The sequence below is a fragment of the Mesitornis unicolor genome, unplaced genomic scaffold (assembly GCF_000695765.1).
Source record: "Mesitornis unicolor isolate BGI_N332 unplaced genomic scaffold, ASM69576v1 scaffold18520, whole genome shotgun sequence".
NCBI lineage: Eukaryota > Metazoa > Chordata > Aves > Mesitornithiformes > Mesitornithidae > Mesitornis > Mesitornis unicolor.
In genome coordinates, this window is record NW_010157784.1 from 8,487 (window position 1) to 33,367 (window position 24,881).

A 24,881-nucleotide genomic window follows, 5' to 3' on the forward strand; every position below is an offset into this window, starting at 1 on the left:
TAGACAGAGAAGAAATTGCTATTTGAATAAGCATCACACAAACTTTTCCAGAATGTAGAAACAAGTAGTCTGTACCAATTACACAAAAGTCTATGACAATTTCTTCACTGAAATGTGGAAAAAGTTTTCTTGATGCTTCCAGAGCAAACTCCGAATGCCCAGTCAGATTCCCACATGACAAAAATAATTACATATTCATAACCACTGGCACACAAACCTTCATATCAGCAAGTGAAGAGAAAATTATGGCAGTCTAGAAAAAAAGCTTATGAAGGCATTCTGCACAAATAATTACCTCTGGGAGTGAGAACGGAGATTAGAACACGTCTTGGGGCTCAGGACACTAAATCTCTATTGCAGGCTAATGCTGACTTGCTTTGTGAATATGGCCAATGATTTTATTTCTCTATTTCTCGCTTTCTCTGGTCTCTGTGAAGATGTCTCTGTTACAAAAATAGAGTGCTAAAAAGCTGAAGAAGCCAAGTAAGTACAGATTTTACATTGAAAGGTAATATATTACTAAAAATTACTCTTTTCAAGTTCACTTCAAAGGCTTGTTAAAAGAAACTGTCTGCAGAGAGGGATTGCAGGACTGTATAGCTACCTACTGGAACATCTCTATATAGCACTTATGTTGCTCTTAATGTTTGAGTAGCTCCTATTCCTGGTGTAGTGCTGTAGACACCCAAGTCATCTTTGTGAGTGATGTGCAGCTTCCAGGGGAAGAAATTCTTCTCAGAGGGCTTCTTCCTGCTCTGAAACACCATGAGTTCAACATCCTGATCAGACAGCAATCGAATCAGATCACCATCAAGGTCCCGGTAATTCAAAACAATGTCATCTTGGTCAAACTCCCGCCTGGTAGAAAAGAAATTGATTGATTCCCAGAAATCAAGGAATGCTTGAGAGGTGCCTCATGATGAACAATATACTGGCAATCTAATTAATTGTGCTAAAAGCCAGACAAAGCTTTAAGTGTCTTGGCATTCTTGAAACAGCTAGTGCTAGAAATCATACAGCCACGTTCATGCTGTGTTGTGTTTAAGTTGAGAAATCTGTAAGATCCAAGAACTTTTTCCAGTAACACCACATGCCTGGCACAATTAATATACAAGTTTGATAAAACTCCCATACATAGGAGTTGACTATAGTTACTACCCACTCTCGTCTACTTATTTATCGTTGCTTTTTTAGAGGTGACTGCAGGTTAAGAAATGCAAAATATTAGAATAGGTGTTCTATTACTAGTATTTGATGCTTCCTGCTTTTACATTCAACACTAGATTAATCTAGTTTAACACTAGTTTAATGTTAGAAAGCAGTGTCCTGCATCCTGAAGAAATGTAGGCAAAAGATCCTTGCATGGGAGTATGGCTCTGATCTTACAAGAAATGGAAATGTCTACCCAGCATAACTGAGTTAGAAGTGCGTGACACTCCATGCATACTGGCAATCCCAAGGCGGACTGGTGTCTGCACGAATGGCCCTGGGCCAAGTCAAATTACGGCTTCTTCAGGAAACTTGAAAAGTAATTCACACCCAAAATACTGTGATGACGAAGTAGAATGTAGAAAACCTAGGACTTCACCTAGGAACTTCACCAAGGTTTGAATTATATTAAACATGCAACTAATGGCTTGCATCGTACCTCATCAATTCCATGAGATCTCTGAATGATGGAATGCTGCTGAGATCCTCTTCCACTGAGATATCCCTGTAACAAGAACAAATCTCATCATTACATACCCATGAAAAGAGAATTGTTGAATCTTTTCAGCAGTAAACTGGAGGACTGTTTTCTTACTACCTGATAGTGCTCACTGTCTCATCATGGTAATAACAACGAACTTTATTAACTGTGTCTTCCTGCTGCGGTAAATCTTTTATGATCTTCACAAAAGTACATGGGAAAATCCCAGTGGCATCATTAACTGTTCCCTGGAATGACATGAAGTGTTAGAATAAAGAAAACCGTGCCATTTTGGCCACATATATTAAGTTCTGTAATACAATTAATTTCCATGGAAACAACAAGATAAATTTTTCTACTATAATCTAGAAAAGAAAAGCTATGACCTGATGGTATCTTTACAAAAAGATTATACAATTGCATAGTCGAATACAAGGCGGGGGAGTGAAACAGGGTGTAAAAAATGAAAGTCAGATGGTTACCAAGGAAGGCTGTGGTGTTTGAGCAAGCAGAGATATCATATCAGCAAACACACAGTATGTTCTCCTCATCCTTTTTCAGAACACTGCTGCATTGCCCAAGTTTTCCCTAATCAGGCTGACGTGTGTTGTGGTATGAAGCATGAAGTATATAGCAACTCACCCTAAGGCAAGAAATCAATTAATCGCTGAAATGGAGTTTCCATCTCTTTTCTGTGGCCTTTTTGTGTTCTAATCACTTCCAAAGAAATTAAAAACATTCCAGCAGAAGCAAATGCAAATGAAAACTGAATTCTAGAGGGCAGAAAATTTGTAAACTAAAAATCATCAAGGGAAGAAGCAGTTTCAAATTTGGAGTCCAGGATTTATTCTTGACAGTAAGACCCAATTGTGATACAGTTTCTCCTTGAAAGGAGGAGACAGGTCCCAAGGACTAGGAGAGCCCTTTCTACTCATATATTTCAAGGTATGCTAATAATTCAGTATTGCAGTCTTACCTCCAACCAGTCTTTGTTTACTCTGCTGAGTAGATAGATCAAGTCTCCCTTCTTGAAGCTGAGTTCCAGTTTATTGGTTCCAGAAAAATCAAACAGTGCCTATGGAAAGTAATAACACTGAAATTATTGATTCACAGGATTACAAAAGTGGATTTTTCTTTCTGTTCTGTTCTTAGGGTGAGAGCATAAAGCAGCACAATAGTATGCACTTTGTCATCACAGATGTATTTCTGTGGTAAGGTCATATATATGACTGTAGTCTGCAGTTCTCACAATTTCTTTTCCTACTCGGCACACACAGAAATGCTTTGAAGAAGCAGTGCAAGCACAAGGATAAGAAAAGCTCTGAGAGGGCTATATGCAAGGATTTAAAGCAGCAGGACACTGAGCACCAGAGAAATAAATATAAAGAAGCTGAAAACACTTAGGAGCAAGTAAGTCAACAGAGCTGAAGACAATTAACAACTTTAAATCCTAAGAACTGGAAAAATATATGTTATTTCTGGTTGCAGCTTTACAGCTTTCAGATTTGCTGCAAAACATCACAAAGAGTCTTAAAAATTGCAGAAGTGTTGTGTCCTAGTTTAAGGGTAATTAGCTGTTGTTTTGTCATCTAGCTTTCAGGCCTGTATGCTGAACAGAGATATTCGGGGAAGTCTGGGAAATTGTCATGTAGTTAAAATGGAACATAGATGCCCCCTTCAGGGGGAAAAAAAAAAACCCACACACACACAAAAAAAAAAACCAACAACAAAAAAAACCCAAGAAGAAAAAAAAGGCAAGCACATGGTATCACCCTAACAAGCTGCTCTTGAATAATTAAAGTGGCCGAGTTATCAAAAATGCACATCCCACATCCACATCTCTCCCATTGTCCTTAAAGAACATTAAAGAACACGGTAGCCATTTAAATGCTCTTACTGGAACAAAAATGAAAAGGTGTTCTTTATTCTGCATTGAGATGGTTCTTTCGGTCTTGTTAATGCCAAGGGTTCTCCTCATTAAAAAAAAAGACAATGGCTACTGTTGTGCTAGCAGTTCATATGTTTACTTAATAGCTCTTTCAAAAGCCTTTTTTCATCTACTGAAAAGTTTTGGTAGGTATATTCAATACCAATAAAAATCAAATATCAGTAAATAATAGATAAAACCCAAGAGATATGACTGATCCAAGACCTGCCATACTCAGTGTAAAAAACAAAAACAACAAACCTCAAAGCACTTGCATGTTTTTTTTTTTAAATAACATGGAAAGGTCACATGTTCCAGAAAGCAAGACCATACTCAGAAAAGTAGTGGTTACAAAGCAGTTCCATGTGCTTAATACCAAGACAATATACAGCAAAAGACAAGTGTATAGGCACTTTTCAGGAGGACAATTATGTTACAGAAATTACTGAGATGCTTCCACTTGCAAAACTTTTAAAGATATATTGAAGCAAATGAAACTGAAGATTGTGTTTGTTTAAAATTTAATTTATGGGTACCAATATGTAAATGTGGACCATTTGGCAGTAAGCTGTATAAGTCTCTCAATTTTGGACCTCCTGTCATTCTGACTTCACAATGGACCTTCTTACTACTCAGGTAAGGAGGAACAGAACACTTCTTTCCATCCTTTGTTTCATTCTCTGTTAAAAAAAATAAATTACTTTCCTGTGATTTCACTTTCCCTTCTTTCCCCTTCTTTCCTTTTCTAATTGGAAAGGCAACTAGATTAATGAGGGACCAAAGAAAAACAGAGCTTAATCTTCTCTTCTATGACAATTTGTGCAGAGTACTCACCTCAGCCCGTGGAGCTGCCATACGGTCAAAAATAGGCACTTGAGGTGAAATGCTTTTACTGCAAAGGAGACAACAGGGAGGTAAAAGTGTATTTCTAGTCATCAAAAATACTACACAATCAGTAGTATAGTGGCTGCATTTTCATTATCTAAGAGGCAGGCAAGCCATAGATCACCGGAAAAACTGCATGAGAATCTGTGTGCGGCAAACAAGTAAATAAATATGGATACAACAACATTGCCCTAGTTCTCTAAGTTTCAGTGCAGAGCAGCAGCAATCTGATGATGTCTGCTGCTGAGAACAGATGGAATTTTCAATACAGTCGGTATCCTGGACCTCTCTTCCACAGCACTGCTCAGCCCCCCTACTCTGCCTTCTGGGCATCCCTATTTCTAGCATTTATGGCATTGAGTTCAAACTCTGCCATCATACACACATCCAAAAATGCATACACATACGCAGTTTTTGCACTATTTGAGGTAAGTGAAAGGAACAGAGTCCATCTTTGCTATTTTGAAAGGAGAATTGATTTGTCTGAAGGGTACTGGTATGACGTCTGCTTAGCAGTTCTCCAAAGGGGTGTCAATGTTGCTATGTAGAACAGGGCCCTGTTTAGACAAAGGACAGGAACAAATTAAGTTTTCAGTTTCATTTAGCATCTGAATCAGATCTCCCCAAATTCAGTGCCAGAACTCACATTAGCTTCAATGGTGCAAGCCTACGTCCTTAAGCTTGGCCTGTATATTCTGCACATTATAAGAGATTACCATTAAAGAATTATCAATGTACAGGGTTGAGCAGCATTTTTTTAGAAGCAAGCTGTACTCTCCTTTTGGGATTTTCCTTTAATGCCAGTAATATACCCACTTTAAAAATTTGAGATTACTGAAAACAAGAAATACCCTATGTTCACCACAAAGATCATCACATTAGGACTTCATGGATTCACTTGGGGAACACAGTGGTGATCCTTGTCTCTCCATCCCCCCCCTGAACTGGACAGCATCTCTTACATCAAGCAATGCTAAAAAAACATGTCAATCACTTACACTCGGCGTGTTCGTGGGCGAAGTCGCCTCAGTCTGTGAGGCACCTGTTCACAATCAAAGGTTGAGTGGTAGAAGAACAGCCGTACCTCTTCATCCATCAACACCCAAGCGGGTAGGCAGAGTAGGTTCTGTGCCAAAAGCAAGTAGGAACCAGAGTGTAACAGTGGGAGAGACCAATCCTCTATTTATTTACATGTAACAAATATGCCTCTCTGACCTACAGGATCATGAAGTACATTCATTACTGCCAGAAATCTCCCTCCTCTCCCTTCTCACTCAGCAGGACACAGCTGAACAGCTGACAGTTTCTCCTCTTTATTCCTGCAGTTGGCCAATGTATTGCTTCACTCTTTTTGTGCCTGATTTACTGCAGAAGGAGTAAATTGCTCTTTGTATTTCCCTTCAGAACATGAATGACTGTGGAAAGAAGGCAATCTTAAGTCCTGGAAGTCTTGGCCAGTGCTTCAGATTTTTACTGCTTTCAAGTCAGGTCTTCAGTTAACCTGCACATAAAGAATTTCTCTTCTCGATGTTACTGGCTGTATCTTCACTGTAGAGCAGGTACATTCAGAAGACCACCCCACTCTCCTAATCCCTTTGGTCCATATATCAACTCCATATTCATGCAGCACCTGGAGAGTCACCATTTCCTCATACATCTTGTTTGGTTGGGGGTTTTTGGTAAGGATATCTATTTATATATGAAGACAGAGAGTGAGTGAACTGAATACTACAGCAGATCCTAGACCCTGAACAATGTGGGGAATAGGACTGCAGGCTGCTCCACAGTGTGGACACTGCATCTTCAGGAAAAACAATAGAGAGAGAAGCAGATACTTGGAACTACAAAAGTACTGTCTCTCTTAGCTGATTTCAAGGGGTAAGTATCAGAACAATCTTTACTTTAAAATTAAGTTTTACCTTCATGTAGACATTTAGGATAGGAATCCTGTTCTCAGCAATTTCCTTTTTGGCCCCAACATAAACTTTTCCTGGAAAACATAAAATTCATGACAGTTATTGAAGAAAAAAAAATGGAAGTTGTCAGAGAAATGAAGGAATCAGGAGAAAATAGGATCTCCAAGAAAATATGTATTTCCTAAAGAATTTTCAGTTTCTAAATGAACTTTGACACAAGAGGAGGGACTGCCAATGGAACCTGACTTCTTCAGCATCCACAGCTCTGAACTAGCTCCTTGTCACAACTCCTTCCCTACAATATGCTCCTCTTTAGGACACCCTGGGGCTGAGAAAGCTGTGAATCATATACAGAACTGGTACTGTCACCTTACCTGGCAATATGGGGAGTGTGCAGGTAAAAGGGCTATTTTTGCTCTCTGGCCCATATCTCTCCTCTAGTTTGGTGTGCAGGGCATAGAACTGACGATAGCGTCGGAAAATCAGGTATCTGCCACCACCTTTAAGCTTTACTTCAATGACAAACATCTGAAACAGAAAAGGGGGATTCAGGCTGATGTTCATACTTATAAATACTTTCAAAATTAAAGTGAGGCATACAATAGGAATATAAGATCAGTCCTCCAACAGTGGGAACATTTTCTTAGGGACAGAGTGGAAAGCAAGCCTTCAGTTAAGCATCTGCAGACTCAAGTATGAGAAAATAAGAAGTTGGCACCAGACAGTATTGTCCAGCTCTTCTATGGATCATGTCCCTGTGATTGCTTTATATTAGATAATCTTAAAAGGAAACCTGGAATTACTAGATTCTACTTTATGCTCACACACCTTCCCTTGGCGACAAACAAAACATATTAGGGAGGTAAATACAAATATTTTACAGTATGATGCTTTGAACATTAAATATATAGACAGATATCTAATATATAGACAGACATCTAAATGAACTCTTTTTCAGAGTTGAAGGCATTCATACTTCTTTTTAACTTTAAAGTACCCAATTTCAGAAATTATGGTCTGACCAAAGGTAAGGACAGAGAAGAAAAAACAACTTAGCCACTTTACTTCTAATGTCCTCCTCCAACCACTACCTCATTTTGTATTTCTTGCCAAAATAGATTTGCTTTAAAGAAGCCCGTGATTTCCATGCACCGACCTCTGAGTCATGTTGCAGCCATAACTTTCAGAAAAGATAAAGACAGAGCAACCAAACGTCACTGTATTCCAGAGTAAAACCTGCATACTGCAGTGGGAAGGTTTTATAAGCAATGTCTCCAGCAAAAGCAGCATAACCTTCAGAAGTCAGACTTCTGTAGTACTCTAACAGTACAATACTCTAACAGGAAATAAATTGGAAATTAGGTAAGAATTTAGAAAACAAGCAATGTTAGAGGATACCTCTGTCACATTTCACCCAGGCAACACATTTTTAGACTAAATCTGTGGTAGACTGACCTCCATTCCAGAAAAAAGAAGCACTGAGAAATTCTCTGAATGGAACTGTGCATACCAAAAAGCAACTACACCAGACTAACTGCATTTTGCTTCCCACAGAATCACAGAATGTTAGGAGTTAGAAGAGACCTCAAAAGATCACCTAGTCCAACCCCCCTGCCAGAGCAGGATCACCTAGACCAGGTCACACAGGAATACATCCAGGTGGGTTTTGAATGTCTCCAGAGAAGGAGACTCCACAACCTCTCTGGGCAGCCTGTTCCAGAGCTCTGTCATCCTTACAGTGAAAAAGTTCTTCCTTATGTTTACATGGAACATTATATGCTCCAGCTCGCACCCATTGCCCTTTGTCCTATCATTGGACATAACCAAGCCAGTTACAGAGGACATATAGAGACAGAATAAATCTCCCTTCTTACATAATAATTAGTAAAGCCTTTCTTCTCTTCAATATCGGCAATGTTAGCTGAAATAGGCACATCATCTGGAAGCTGGTCAAAATCACTGTGAAGAAAAAACCAAAAGATTTAGGTTATTCATACTGGCATTAGCCTTCAGAGGTCTCTGTGCCACTCAGAACAAAGACAGTTAGGCAACATCACATTATCTAGCGCCAAAACCAAGAATTTAGAAACTCAAGGTGTCATTCTCTTCCTCTGGAGGTCTGATCTTGAGATGTCAAGTTCTTACAAGTTCAGCAGAAGTCAGTGACCATTGTGAAGATTCATCAAGCATGGGAAACATCCCTATCATTCCTAGGCTTGCTAGAGTAGCAGGACTACAAAAGAAACACGTCAGCTAGTAAGCTTTTCCTGAAAAATGTGATCAACCAAGGATACATTCTTAATCCTTCCTACAGCATCTCATAGACTTACAATAATAACTCTGCAGCAGTATCTCTTATTCTAAGTAGATCATTATATACCATGATTTATGTTATTATTGCTGCGTTACTGTAGCAAATAGGGAACAGTCCTGTGGAAAGAGCTTGTTGTGCTAGAAAAAGAAAGAAAGCTGTAGAAAGCTGTAGCACAAAGCTAATTCCTAAAAACCTTACACTCTGTGTGTAAGATGCATACAATGTACATTATACATATAAGAAATAACAGAAGGATAAGCACAAAGGGGGCGGGGGGGAAAGACATAGTATTGTTCTATATCAGAACTAGTGGTGCTGGCACCAGCTGTCAAAATGCTGTCAAGTTTACTTGCAAACATCACAGTAAAGCAGACTTTTAAAGAGGCCTTGAAAAAAAGAAGTAGCCTAGCAAATATTGCCAGGGAGACCTCGCAGCCACAGCAGATAACCTGAAGCAAGCACAAAGATACTTGTTTGAAAATGTCAGAAAATCTGTGAAGGAACACATGATAGTGGGCAAGGTTAGAATAAGCTTTGCAGATCCTAGAAAGTATTGGATTTGAAGCAAAAGAGAAGGAAGGATCCCTGCAGGAATATCTAAAGAGCAGACATATGACCACACTCTCACGTTTCTTGTCTATATTGTCCACATAATAAAACAGCATGGATTGACAGGTACTTATTTCTCAGGGACCTTCTCCTTGATACGTCATCTTTGACAAAGAGAAGACAAATTCACATTTGCTTCAATTTTACAACTCAATGTTGATAGAGTGGTATTTATATTAAGACAAGTAAAAAGGATCAAGAGTGGAGAAAAAAGGTTAACAAATGTCATAAAGAGAAAGATAAAGTTTAAAAAGGATCATCAAAGAATTGCCAAGCTGATGTAATGTTAAATATTCTGATAATACAAAAAAACATGGCAGTTGACTCAGTTTATTCTGCTAGGAGAATATCCCAAGCATGGGTTTCCACAGTGAGTAGTCCATCTGAAAGACCGATGTAATGATGCAAAGTCTTGCAATAGCTTGCTGTACGAGGAGAATGACATGAATCAGCACCACCCACAACACCATAAATAATACCACTTACTGTGAAGAGGGGTGTGGTTATGGAGAACAAGAAATATAGTTAGTCATATCACAAACACTCATATCACAAACCCCAGTAAAAGGGAAACTGTTTGCAGCTATAATGAGGACAATGACCCACTATTGTCCTAGATGGTGAATATTCACAAGGAAAAGAAGAAAGTCCACTCCAATTTAAGAAATTGTCTCCTCCACGCTGAGCAGACTAAAAGTTCAGAAGCTACAATAACAAGAAACCTTTTAGAATCATTAAAGAAGCTTGCATTCAAATTAAATGAACAGATCATAGCAGTTACATGGAGGCTTGCGGGCAGACAGGAGGAGGGAGAGACACACTACCTCTTTTCTCGCAGCTGTCGGGGAAGAGACATGGCTTTCAGCTACTTAAATCCAGATGGCTAAGCTCTATTCCTCCACTTCTTGGGCAGTTCCTCGTTGAATAGGATGAACAAAGTCAAAGCAATTCTCCCTGCGTGAATCAAGACTCCTTTGCAAGGCCTGAGAGATCTTTTTTTTAATGTTTCAGTGTCAGACGATTTCTTCAGTACCTCCCCACCCCCAGGAGATTGAGGAAGTACTAGAGAAAAAAACAGTAATAATGAAAGACTGTTTTGTGATGTCTGTCATGTATTGAAACTGCCATAGTTGAGAAACGAAAAGCCCAACAAAAAGCAGAAACTATGAGGCACATATTTCATTGCCCACCTCCTCACTGAGACATCTGCCTCTGTGGAAAGCCAGTATGAGTGGGCTCAACAATTCTGTTTTACCCCAGCTAAAATGTTCCCATATACACCTCTTCACTAACAACTGTAAATTACGATGAATATTTTTGATCCCTTCTTGAGGCTCTGTGATTCCTGAGAATCCTCCTATCCACAGACCAAGAGCCAGGAGGTGGAGCTAAAGAATAAATTTTCAAGTGGGAGCAGAAAGTATGCCCAGGAAAGTCAACCTTGACAAATACACAGATACCAGGGTATCAGGTACAGGAGATTAGGAAACGAGCTTTGAACAAGCTTTTTTGATCAATGCAAGTAAGACATGAGTCCTTGGAAGAGCAGAGATGTGCTCAGCTTCACGTGCTCAAAACAGTCCACATTTACCACCTACAAAGTCAAGGTAATGGCTCACGCAATGAGAATCCTGACTGCCCTGCCTTGTACACAAAGGGTAATGAACCAGCATTTGTATAACATCACTTGACAGTCTTGCAAGAAAACAAAAGAAAGAAATTGACGAAGAAACCATGATTTCCTAACACTCCGGATAAGTTGCAGCACAGCTTATCTGCCTTAGTCAAAAGCTGTCATGTGCAGTATCTTTGCCTCCCCATTTCAGTTTTTGACTCTCTTCCATTTTCATGTTCAATACACATTTGGTTCCTTCTCCTTCTGCTGTCAAGCACAAAAATTCTCATCTGAATGGAGCAAAAGTCAACCAGCATCCTTCAAAATAAAACTCTATTTACAACTGTAATCATCAGCCTTGAATGTAAACTGCATTTCACTGCATTTTAATGAAGTAAGTTCTTCACCAGTCTCTTTCCTGTGGATAACTGAAGGCACCATTATAGAATTTGAGAGGGAAAACAGCATCTCTTGATCAGAAGGGACCAGGAGAAGCTACAAAATTCTGAACTGTATGTTCTGAATGACCTGCTACTCTGTGCTGCCCACACAAACTTAGCAGAGTTGTTTTAAGTGGTGATGTTGGATAGAAGTATTTTCCCAAACCTTCACACTCTGCTGTGCCATTTTCTTGATTAGGCCCATTAAATGTGCAGTCCTCATGTAACCTAAAGTCAGGCTCATTATTCTCTTCGCTTTGCCTTGAGTGAGAGATACAATAATCAGGTTTTCTAACTGCAATCTTCTCCCTTTCTCCTGACATTCAGAAGGAAATTGGAACAGATCACCTTGACCAGAACTCTTAATCACAAGATCAATATATGAAAATTCAGAGAGGCCTTCCTGACACATGAAGAGATTGTGGAAAGCACAAGAACTGCACAAACTTTGATAGAAGTAAAAGAGAAAGGCTGAAGGGGTGCTTTTAAGGTAACTGTTTATATTTGATACACATCATAGTTTTGTCAAGAAAATAATAAAAAGTCTATGCTAATATTTTCAAATCTCTTGGAAGATAATCTAGATACAATGCAGAGGATTAAGAGACAGAGGACATGACACAATGCAAAAATACTTGCTCATTGTTTACCTGGACATACAGCTTTTCAAGAGCAAGTTGACAGACAACCGCACAGACAAATTGTCTATGCAACTGCTTTGCTATAAACTGAGTAAAACAAATTGAGACCAGCTCCTCAATTCCACTACTCTCTACTAGAGATTATAGCCAGTAATAACACTAATCTGACAGAATAATGTTAAACCTGCAAAGAACATTTCTGATTCTGCAATACTCTCTAAAATAAAACCAATATTCTCTAAACCAAAACCAAGACCTTATTTTCTGACAAAAAAGCAGAATGCTATCTTAGAAGAGTGGATAGCTGATTGGATAGAGGACTTGCCTAGACTGTGAAAGACTAAGATATGAAACACTGTTTTGCCATATTCTTCTGTGCCAAATCAGTGCCTCAACTACCAGGTGTTTTCTCTCAATTTCTGCTAGTGTGCTGCTACTATAAATAGCAATTTCTGCTATTCGGACTGAGGAATTGAGTCAGGTCTAGTCAAACCCACATTCTCTCTCTGCTCAAATAATTATTTTATTATTGATGAATGAAATAATTCTCCATTACAGAACTGATACCATAATGACAGTACCCATGAAAGAGATACGACTGCATTAGAAAAGTATCTAATTTCTTCGGCTGACATGATCAGCTCTTAGTTTTGAGAACACCCACTCATACACCATGGGCAGCATTGTCATTATGGCACTATGCACCAATCCTTCTCTATGTGAAAGAAAAAGCAGGCATTCAGATGCAACAAATACTAACAAATTAATTAACTACAGAAGACTAGTAAGAAAATCCTCTCATGACTGAATCATGACCATATGCTAACACTATTGCATAGCTTTTCACAGTTCAGCATCTACTATATTATTTTGGCTGTGTATGCCTGTGAGCTGTGAAACTGCGGCCTTCCGTCTAATGCACAGGTTGTTAGAAAACACTTGTACAAGGATACATAGCACCTTGGAAATCTGAGAGTGTCAGCTATAACCAAACAGCCAGAGCTACCACAAAATTTAATGGAAAATGGGAATGTAGTCCCAGAGCACTAAATATACATGAACCACTAATAAAAGGTAAATCAAAGGAACATAACAAAAATACACAGCTGAATCAATTCTGATGGCAGCACTACGTACCATGTCTACTAGGGCAGCAGCTACCGTATCATTTTGGTTGTGCGTGTCTGTACATTTTAGAATAATGGCTTCTCTCTGATGCACCTGAAGTTAGAAAAGTGCTGCATAGTTATGTTCACTCACTAGTCATAGAATAAATTTGTTAAGTGACAGAATAAAATGAACAAGAACGATATTCTTAAAAATTACTAGTCTCATCACATACTAATCTGTAAAGGAAATAACAATTTAACAATCACTGCAAGGAAGCTGAACATCAAACAGAAACATGTACAGTAGAGTTGGCTTGCAAGATACTTTCATTCAACTTATGTTTTCAAAGGATATAAGGAGTATCCATTTCTGTAGCATACACATCATTAGCAGTTGAGTGTCTTCTGTGGTTGTTTGAGGCTGAGCTGCAACTGGTAACACTGACTGGGGAAAAGTTAGTTGGGGCTATAATCCATTTTCCATTCCTATTACATACTTGTACAGATTTTGCTTTTATGGTTACCATCAACTTTAGAGAATGCTTTAATACATTTTTACAATATTTCTTTTCAAATACAGTCATGTTTAAACTCCTTATTACAGCAGCACATGAATAATGAATTACAGCTCTGCAAAGTTTTTTTACAAAAGCTACATAAGCTATTCGTGTCTGCCCTGACGTCTTCAGTGCTCCTTTGCAGGTAGAGCTACAAAATTCTTAAAAGGTAGTTGGTCCAGGGGTAAGTAATGAGACCCTCTTTTTTCAACACATGCTTTCAGGACAGCTGAAAACGAATCCATTAAAAAAAGCATTGTTGAAGTTGTCCTATCTTTCTGAACTTCTCAAAAAAAACTCCAAGAGATAAGTTGAGCTGATCGGTTTTATATTCTTCATTAGATAATGGCTCAATCCATGTTTGCTGAGTGCATGGATACCCTCCTTGTCACACATTGTGTTGGGAGGTAAAAAGGCACAAGAGTATAGAAAAACAGAACTTTGGACATTTGCTTTTATTTAAATCTGCACACAGTTTCCATGACTGCTTGTTTAGAGTGAAAAGTAACTAGTAGGCATTTGCAGAGGAGGACTACAATAATGCCCTGCTGATATAAATACAACTAAACAATCCATCTTGAACTAAAAATACTTAAAGATCAGCATCCACCACTGTTCCTGACAGTGAATGTGATGGTGTCATTTCTAGAATAAATTACTATTCAACATGAATAGGCTTTACAGAGCCAAATAATAAAGAAACAGCAACCTTTTTTTAAAATTACATTTTTCTAGGAACATCAAACTAAATCCCGTAACTTGGACTTTTTCACCTCAATTGCTTGAGCAACACAACTCATAAAGGAATGATTATTTTAGGAAAAAATACCCCCAAAAGTGAGTCATTATCAGCTATTTTGGAAATACAAATTCAACAGTAATATTCTGGGTTTTGTTAGTTCATGATGCTACAGTGAGATTTTGCCAGCTTTTCTTACTCAGAGCAATATCACAAGCAGTACTATGGTCTTCCTCTCTGTGGAAAACAATTCTTCCTTTACAATAAACCTGCTTACTTTAAAAATAATTTTAAAATGTACAGGATTTCTCTCTGATTTGTTAGGATCACTTGAGATTGGAAGAGTTAGAGGAAGTCTTAGAAGAACAGTAGTAACTTCTTGATAAGCACTGGGGCTTTTTGTTCTTGCAGAGCTCAGATGGATATTGAAGCCCAAAACTAGGCTAAGTGAGAAAAATGGAAGCTCAGAAACAGCAACAGGACATTTCTTCATCCAGATAGTATATCACTTCCAGAATAAAAGAGGCAAATAGGGAAGAAATAGGGCAGAGCTTTCCATTGCTACTGTGTATGACAGATGTAGGCTGGAGGAGGACTCATATGCTCCAGTCAACTCCCAGTGCCAAAAACTGGTAACTGGCCATTGCAGACAAAGAAGTAGCATAGCTCCATCCAAGAACTCCTGAGAGAGCTGTGCCTACAACCATTCCTCCAGAAGCTTAAAATCTAGTCTTAAGTGCATAGCAGTAGTTACCCTTTGTGGCAGAATTGTCTCTGTGTTTCAGTATCTTAATCATCTTGAGAGTCAAAAATCTGTTGGAGTTACTGCTGCTTAAGACAGAAAAAAAAATCCTGCTTCATCTGTTTCACAAGTTCAAAAGGACTGTAAAAGTTACTCAAACAAAAATTTCACTGAACTTTCTCAACTCTCAAAATAGGGTTGGGATTTGCTAGGATTTGTGTCGTGTTGCATTCAAACAGTCCTACAATGTTCCTAATAGTTTAATTTCCCCATCTATTTGATGAAATCTTGTGATCAAATCCCTTTTACTTAGTTTAGAAACGTTAGATAAGTGCCTGCAAGTTTTCTGAATAGGCAGGGGAAAGAGGCAGGCACCGTTGGCCAGTAAATCAGGCTTCAAGTGGGCCAACTCCCACTCTGAAGGTTTTATCTATCTCCTTGGAATACACATGAATTATAAAGTAACTATATTCTAAATTTTGTCACCTCAGGTTCCTAAAGTTAAGGAAATAAATCTGTGTCTTACTGTGGACCTAGTTATTACTGGTATAAAGGTACCTTCCCATTCGGGACTCAGCTATATTTGGATATGCACTTTTACACTGGTATAATTGTCTTTACCCTAGGGGAGTTGTACTACTTAAGCTACACTGACATAGTCAAAGAAGCACAATTTTCAGGCACATCAAGTCTGCTTATTATAGAGAGTTTATGGCTCATTTTGTAATGGTTCATAAATTGGGACAATATTCCCTAATAAATCTGGGGGACAAGGAGACTAGAGCTTAGGATAGGTAGGCAAGTGGCAAATACAGAGGCAATAAGTATTAAGATCCTCCAATTCTCAAAATTATGTCTTGTCAGTATTCCTCACAGCATATACTTATAGCCTGCCTCATCTACTGGCCTTTTATTACTTCTGCCTTTCTTTATTCCTTGAAAGATAACCTTGTGGAAAAGGCCCACCAATTACTGTTCCAATAAGCAATCTGATCCCAAGCCCGCTGCCAGCCTGTCCATTTCCAGCACGGAAGGCTGGAGTTTGTGTCTCCCATACCTCAACAGGCAGAAGGCTGCCTTGCTATGCAAAGCCGGGTTTTAATACAAGACCTCCTAATTAACTGGACTGAGTTCAGCCACTGGCTTGCTATGTGATTCCTTATGCCTCAGTTTTGCCATCTGTAAAATCAGGTTGACAGTAATACTTTTCTCATGGGTGGAGAGTGAAGAGGAAAAAGGCTCAACAGGGGTATAATTCTTTTGTAAAGGCAGATGAAAAGTGAGAAACCACAGCCATTATCCTTAGCAACCCAACTGCACTCAAAATCACGACACTGCAAATTGAAAACAACGTAAGAATGTAGCTCCTTAAAAATGTGATGGAAATGCTCTGATGCCAGGCTTTAGAACTGATTCCCAAAGCCTTAGAAAAGAATGTTGTTGCTAAACTATCACATATGTTAGATAGCAGTAGCCAATGGGTCTGCCCTACTACAGAAAAGAACAAGGAAACAAAATGAGGAACAGCTTTCTGCCCCAGAGCACTATCTAGTCTCAGAATACATCATCCTGTTTGTGGATCGCTTCAACAATCTGAGCCAAACAAAGGTAACAGGGGATTTTGATGCTGTGATTTCAAGAAATGAGTATATAGTGACAGTATCAGCTTAGAAAATTTCCTGTCCTCACGTACTCTTGCTTTTTCCTTCCTCACAGGCAGGCACATCTGAGGCAGTGCTGATCAGCTAACTGATCCAGCTGTAAAAACATTTTTTTCAGCCACAGATCAATTTCCCACCATGGACATCAATATGGAGAACAAATGGGGAGGAATACATTAAATCAGCATTGTTGGCTGATAACTTTGTCTTATGAAAGCACTCTGACAACACAGTGAATGTATGTGTGTACATGGACATCCCCAAAAAATCCAGGCAGGTGTACATTTAAGTCTCTTGGCAATCCATCTCCACTTACAGGTGTTAATAGAGCCTGTCTCACACATATGCTTCAGGGCAATCTAACACTCATGTGGCAAGGATTTTGCCACTTTTATGATGTAAGGAAGGAGCCAAAACACACCTTCAAACCACAGCCTTTTCTGTAGTAGAGTTTCTGAATGAAATAGCTGCTACTGAGATAGTACCTAAAGAATCCAGTCTTTGAATAACTGCTTCTCTCTGCTTTAGTGCCTTTGCCCTGCTTGCCAGCACTTTATTTAGTTTTCCAGATTTCACTACAAACAATATGTATAAGCTGTTGCACAATCTAAGCATAGTGCCACCACAGTGGGTTTCTCACCAGGAATCAGACCACAGCAAGGTGGAAAGCAGGGCAGAAAACCGTATGTCAGTAGCACTTCTTCATGAGTGAAAAGTGATTTCTTTGTGAAAAGACAGAAAGTAAGACATCTTCAGAATAAAGAAAACAGAGCAAGTGAAGGGGGAAAAAGGGGAAGAAAATATCAAACGTCCCTGTTACTATGACAAATCTATTTACTACCCAAATAATCTTTACTCCAAGCCAGCTGGTTATGACGCTCTCAGATACGTCTGTTGCAAAACAGTAAAAGGTAGAGGGGGATTGATGTCTCATTCCAGTTCTTTCTGTTCCACCTCTTGCCTCTGAGTTCTGCTGAATGTGACATTTTTCCCTGGCGCCTAATACACAGAACTCTGCTGCTAATTTTATGCACAGAGTTCTCATGCTGTGTAATTTGAGGCCAGAGACTCCTCCAACAGCCTGTCAGACAGAGTACACACCCTTCAACACTGCTTCTGCTGCAGAGAAATGGGGGCAGGGAGAAGGAAATGAGCCAAACAAGAAACAAGGTTCGAAACTTGTCCAGGATGTTTGGCTGAATTTTTGGCTCTCAGATCTACCAAGGATCTGTCTACAGCTGTCCCTGTCCTGTTTGTCAACAGACTGGCCTAGTGGATTCCCTAGCAATCACAAAGACTCAGTCAACATAAGACACTCATTTCTTCCCTTTTTTTTCCTCCCCATATTAGATTTCATCTGGGTGCTCTCACATAAGTCAGGCTGTTGGCCACAAGGATCTTTTAATGGTACCCTGAGACAGAATAAGAAAAAAATTCTGCAATATTTTAATCAACAATTTAAAAGAGAAACACTCTTTTCTCCACCTTGGTTAACTTCTCTGCATCTCACAGAGATAGCCTGCACTGCAATACCTTCCACTAATATGAGAATGGACAAGTAATGTTCAAAATCTGGCCTGATTGTACTCAAAAGTGGATTGAATGGGATGTAACCCCATTAACCAACTAGAAAAGCCTTTGTGCCAGACATCCCTCTTTGCTTCCAGCTAACTGGACCAATTTTTGCTGAAGCCTTTTAGTGGGATCATCACTTTCCACAGTAGAGAAAGTATTGAATTAAGCCCATTTTCGATACTACTTACTTCTACCCTGGTGCTGATAATGCCAGGACAATATTGCATACCACTGTCTTCTCCCAACTCCAACTTTTCTTTCTTTTGACTGTATCAACCAATAGACAGTGAGGGAACTACAGATTAAAAAGAAAAAGAGAACTTCGATAACAATGATATCAGTAACTTCTAGTGCAAACACTTTTTTGCCAGAACAAAATAAATTGCATTGCCTAAAGACTTTTTTGGATGGTACAGCACCCTTCTCACTAATGCTTCTCCTCTTACAGTTATGTTGATCAGTAGTATTAAGTACAGACCTGGTCTTAAAAAACAAAAAAAAGGATCTCGGGCCATGCTGTACAGCAAGTGCTATTGTAGCTCAGAGATCTATTTGAGACTAAACAAAATCTTCATTGAGAATTTGAGAGGAGCCCGGACTTCTAATGCTGTTCAGCTGCAACAGAACATCATGATCTTTGACATCTAGAGAACTTTCTTTACAGTTCCTCTCACCATGAAATATGTGCCTGTGTAAAGAGAACAAGGAAGGAAAGACTGGGAAGAGGAACATAGTCCTTTATTCCGTATCTGGGGTGTGGGATAAACTAAAGAGTTGGCATAAAAGTCAGATAAGTTCAAATGCTGATCTGGTACAGCCATCAATATGCTCAACTGGAGAAAAATAAGAGAATGAGAGGAAAAATAGGGACAATGCACAGTTAACAAAAAAAGGAACATAAAAAGAATAAATAGGGATGTGTGGAAACAATCAAATGTAAAGGAGGTGTAGAGTCTAGTTGAAGGTCTGTAGCTAGCAGTGTTTCCCAGGAGTCAGTTCTAGCTCCAGTCTTGTTCAATATATTCATCAATGACCTGGGTGAAGGGATAGAGAGTACCTTCAGCGAGTTTGCTGATGATACAAAGCTGAGAGGAGTAGCTGATACACCAGAAGGCTGTGCCACCATTCAGCGAGACCTGGACAGGCTGGAGAGTTGGGTGGAGAGGAACATAATGATATTCAACGAAGGCAAGTGTAGGGTCCTGCACCTAGGGAGGAATAACCCCATGCACCAGCACAGATTATGGAGTGACCTGCTGGAAAGCAGCTCTGCAGAGAAGGACCTGGAAGTCCTGGTGGACAAGAAGTTAACTATGAGCCAGCAATGTGCACCTTGTGGCCAAGAAGGCCAATGGGGTGCATTAAGAAGAGTGTGGTCAGCAGTCAAGGGAGGTTATCCTCTACCTCTACTCTGCCCTAGTGAGGCTACATCTGGAATACTGCATCCAGTTCTGGGCTCCCTGGTTCAAGAAAGACAAGGAACTACTGGAGAGGGTCCAGTGGAGGCCTACAAAGATGACGAGGGGACTGGAGCATCTCTCTTATGTGGAAAGGCTGAGAGAGCTGCGTCTGTTTAGCCTTGAGAAGAGGAGACCGAGAGGGGATCTTATCAATGCTTATAAATATCTAAAGGGCAGATGTCAACAGGATGGGGCCAGACTCTTTTCAGTGATGCCCTGTGACAGGACAAGGGGCACAAACTGGAACACAGAAAGTTCCATCTGAGCATGAGGAAAAACTTCTTTACTTTGAAGGTGGCAGAGCACTGGAACAGGCTGCCCAATAGTATTGTCAAGTCTCCTTCTCTGGAGATATTTAAAACCTTCCTGAATGTGATCCTGTATGACGTGTACTAGGTGAATCTGCTTTAGCAGGGAGGTTGGACTAGATGATCTTCAGAGCTCACTTCCAACCCATACCGTTCCGTGATTCTGTGATTAGGAAGAATCCGTCCCTCCTCTAAAGACACGCATTGCATTTGCAAACTTGACCCACATGTGTCTAACTATCTAATTTATGAGAGATGTGAAGCTGACCAGCCAGCAGGCCAGTCATAAATTACATGTCTAAGAGAAGTCAAGATGATTTACATTAGAAGACAGGAAGGGGAAACTGACAAAAAAGAATCTCGCCCTTGCCCTCTTGTGCACTGCCTGGGACATATTGTGTTGGCACCTAAAAACCTGCAGGTGTCCTGAGGTGGCAATAATCCTTGCCAGGACCTCTGCAATATAAAAGCTAATAGATCAGACCTTTTTTCTACTGCCTGACATTATGGCTGCCTAGCACAACTGCACTTTTAGATCCATAATACTTTCAATTTTGCTGACCAAGCTTTGCTCAAATCCTTGTTTTTTTCCTCTTCTTTCATATACCTTCTTCATTTATATCCTTTATTTCTCTCTATATATGCACTTTTTTTTGCATTAGCAAAAGAGTAGGTCAAGAGAAACTATTTTTCTTCTCTACTAAATGCTCATAAGACTGTATCTGGAATACTGTCACTCGTTTTGGAGCCCCCAAACAAGAGCAATATTGACAACCTGGATAATGTTCAGCAGAGGACAAATAAGGCTGGAGCACTTGATATATGTGGAAAGGCTGAAGTAAATGAGTTTGTTTAGCTTAGAAGACTGGTAGGGAGATCTAATTGCTAATCCAACTGAACTAAATGAGATTAAACAGGAGGCATAGCTAGACTCTTCTAGGTGCATAATGAAAGGCCAGGAGACAAGAATCACAAGTTGCAACAAGCGAAAAATCTCATTGGACGTAAGGAAAAATAATTCAATGTTACACGGAAACAGGGGCCCAGAAAGACTATGGGATCTCCACTTGGGAAGATTCACAAACTTTAACTAGACAAGCTTTATCTGACTTTTATATTAGCCCAGCTTTGAGCAAGGCATTGCATAGAAGACATCCAGTGACCCCTTCTAACCTTATTTATTCTATGTTCAGATACCAGATGCTATCTTCAGCTAACCAAGTGTCTATCAGAGTTATTGGTCACATTATCCAGGACAATCTGCTTGACCTAAATTAAAACCTCATATGCATTTGGCAACTGAGAACATTTCAGACAGTCTATAGTACAGAGCTATAAAATTAAATTTCTTGTATAAGAAGAAAGAAAAAGAAATGGGAGGAAATACAAGTTCTAAAAACAAGACTTTAAAAAACATTACATTTAATAACTCTATAGCAAAACCTATTGATGGGTATTCTTGGATTGGATTGCCAGTAAGAAGCAATCACTGACCTCTGTGTCTTGCTTATACTACCTCATGCATCAGCAAATTCTTCTCTCTTTGAACACCAACTTTTCCCTCCTCACCATTTTCCCTTGTGGCACTCATCCCTCTCCAAGCCCATCTTTCTCCTCAACCTGCTTTTCCTCCTCATCTTCTTTTTGTCTTTTTTTGATCCTTATGCTTCTAGTCCTACATCTCTGATCATGAGTTGGAAAAGAATTCTTCAAGGCACCCCTCCTAAAGAGCAGCCAATTATTTAGCTTTGGGCCTTGTCCTGCTTTGTCAGCTCTCTCTTGTTAACAGGTCTATCAAGTGTGTGAGGAAGTTTTGGAATGACCTAGAAACCCATAAACTGACCCAGTAATCCTAGGGAAAGCCTGGTCTACATTATTGATTCTTGTAAAATAAACACAATACTTTGATGCCTAAAATACCTTAGAGCAGCCTCCCTCAAGTGATGCCCAACACGTCAAGCATTCAGTACTTGAAATGGGGGGAAGAGAGGAATATAGCCACTGTGAAAATGAATAGAGAGACCAAACTTATGCACCACACAAGCATTAGACCTGCACTAATCTTATTAACGATAAATGTAATTCTTCAGGATTTCTTCTGCCTTACTAGCTTGGCTTTTATTGTTGCTAGTCCTGTGGCCTTTAGACACCAAAAGTCTTATTGTAAAAAATAAAATGGTTATAGAAACTTAGCATGCCTGGCTACATGTCTGACACAGTGGAAAAAAGGATGAAGAAAAATTTATTCAACTTTAAATTGGATTCTTAATGCCATTAACTAGTGAGCAATCAGAAAGGCTGCAGAGTTTTACAAATATATCTGGTTCAGAGAACAAGAATCACAGAAGATAACACTTTCACCACGTAACTACATAAGTCCAATTGGTATTTCAGAGATATAATTTGAAAATTCAGTGTAATTTTGTTCTCAGTTACAGAAAAATTGCCGTTCATATATGTTTGAATGACAAACATAATGCTTACCAGTCCACCTATGTCATCTTGTAAATACACAGAGTTTATGAATGTCAGAAATTTTTATACTAGAAAAATTGTTACTTTCTCTCACTCTTGAATCCTTATTTTGATTCAGCAGAGCAGACCTGTATTCCTACTCTGAATACTTTCTTTCCAATAGTGCTTTACTCTATATATTGGTAGAAAAAAAAATGAATACAAAATATGCTTGCCTTGGCAATATAGTTCACATTCTTACTCCTACTGATGATCATTTTATGCTTCCAAAGTCTACCAGATTTAGCTAGGCCAACAGCAGATACTCTGCTTTTACATATAATCCTTCTTCAAATCTCAGCAAACTCTTTGTTGAAATAATAGCCATCCAGCTGCTAAACCCACAAGATAATTAAACACTGTGTGAAAGGACATTTCTTTTTAAGCAGATTTAAATTTTATCAAATGATTAATCCATCTTAATTTGAATAATAATTATTCAAGCACTTTTTTCTTTATAACCTTTTCTCACCTAAGTCCTTTCTTGGGCCCTTGGGCAACAGAAAAACTAAAATTATAACTGTGGAATAGCAGAAGGCAGCATGAAGAAGGCAAGAAAAAATAAAGGCATGAAATATTTACTGAATTCTCATTTAGGCTCCAAATCTGTCTTCAGAGGGACTATTCATAGTTTAAAAGTTAAGCATAAAGCAGAAGTCTGTGCAAGATCACAGTGTCTTTGACACAGTAATTGTTTCTCGCTATGAGACATGTAAGTACAATACTTATGAAAGCCCCTAGTTACAGTTGGATTTGCAAAATGTGATGCAGTACAAAAACAAGTGAGAAAGTTAAATGAAGCATCTAGGAAAAGAAACTTCTAGTAATTTTCAGTAAGTCTGTTCTCCCAATAAATATTTGACTAGATTTTCTTGTATTGATTTGGTTTGAGTCTCCATTTTTGACTGCACATATGAAGTACTGGTCAATATATTTACTTTCCTATGCACGGACAATGTTAGAAGATGTGGTAGCCATGCTTAAGAATTCACACTTCAATTAATGCTGCCACAGGAGTGCAAAGACTTTGTCCAAACATGACAGTCTATAAAAAAGATGTAATGGGGGAAAGGAGTTAACAGTAGCTATTTTTATGGGCTAACAAACTATCTAGAAGTACAGGAGAATGGTATTTGCTAAATGCTACTGATTCCAATCAGGATATCCTTTCCTTCACTTTGCAAAGGGAACAACTCTCTGAAGTACTTACACATTCAGTTTTCTTTCTCCAAGTGTCTATAGCTACAAAAATTCCTTCTCACCCAAAAATAATCTATTTATTTCACTAAATTATGACTGCATGGTGTGCTACCATATCAAGGGAGGCTTTAGCAGATGATGTTTTGCTGTCCCATCTTCAAGCTCCTTTTAAGGAGCTATTAGTCTTTAAGGTTCCCTAATCCCCCAACTAAATTTATCAGCAGTTGATTGCAGCCAAGAGTTAAGCTAAATTAAACTTTAAAACCCCTGTACAGTGTATCAGATGCACTTTTGGTAGGGGAGGTGGAGCAGAAAACTCCAAGTGTTCCACTTACCAAGAGGTAGGAGAACTATGCTTTTCTCTAAAGGTTTCTCAAAGCTTGTGGATATTTTTCAAGATCACCACAGTTTCCCTGATTTTCTAAGACCAAGAACTCACCTGTTGAAACAACTTGTCATTTAACTCCATGTCAGGTGTGTGCATACATACATGCACACAAATTTGCACACAGGTCCATACTTTCCTCTACAAGTGTGTATATTATATGTGGAGGAGGTATATGTACACACATGCTTAGGTTAAGGCTGCGTGAGCACTTGAGACATCTGTTTCAGCTCACACACACGTGGTGAAAAGGTATTCATCTAGATATATATCTCACATACACACACATATATGTGTGTGCATATATATGTATGTAACTGTTCCCCAGTCTTTGTCCTCACACAATCATTTCCTTGTTTGTTTCTCTCACTCACACTCACAAGTAATTATCAGAACAGATATCCCTCCTGCTCTCACTCCTGCTCTTAGTTGAGTAGCAAAACACAGTGTCTTAAATAATTCGCATGTCAACATCAATAGTTGGTTAGTTTTGATTACAATATATGATGATCCCTTATTTTTCCAGAACTGTGAACTTCTATGGTACTTCTATGTCAGAAAAGAAACAATTACGTATTCTTACACACACAGAAA

The 24,881-nt window shown here is 39.0% G+C and overlaps 1 protein-coding gene across 1 annotated transcript; it reads right to left on the reverse strand.

Annotated features, from left to right (window-relative positions):
* Positions 1-254: 254 nt before the first annotated feature.
* NCF4 (neutrophil cytosolic factor 4, 40kDa) lies at positions 255-10,380 on the reverse strand. The gene is made up of 10 exons (XM_010181394.1): positions 10,166-10,380; positions 8,293-8,377; positions 6,793-6,946; positions 6,422-6,492; positions 5,501-5,628; positions 4,452-4,509; positions 2,667-2,765; positions 1,808-1,938; positions 1,649-1,714; positions 255-858 (listed from the first exon to the last, which is right to left on the reverse strand). The coding sequence occupies exons 1-10, from the start codon at positions 10,195-10,197 to the stop codon at positions 630-632; spliced, it is 1,053 nt and encodes a 350-aa protein (XP_010179696.1). The 5' UTR covers positions 10,198-10,380; the 3' UTR covers positions 255-629.
* Between the last annotated feature and the right edge of the window lie 14,501 nt (positions 10,381-24,881).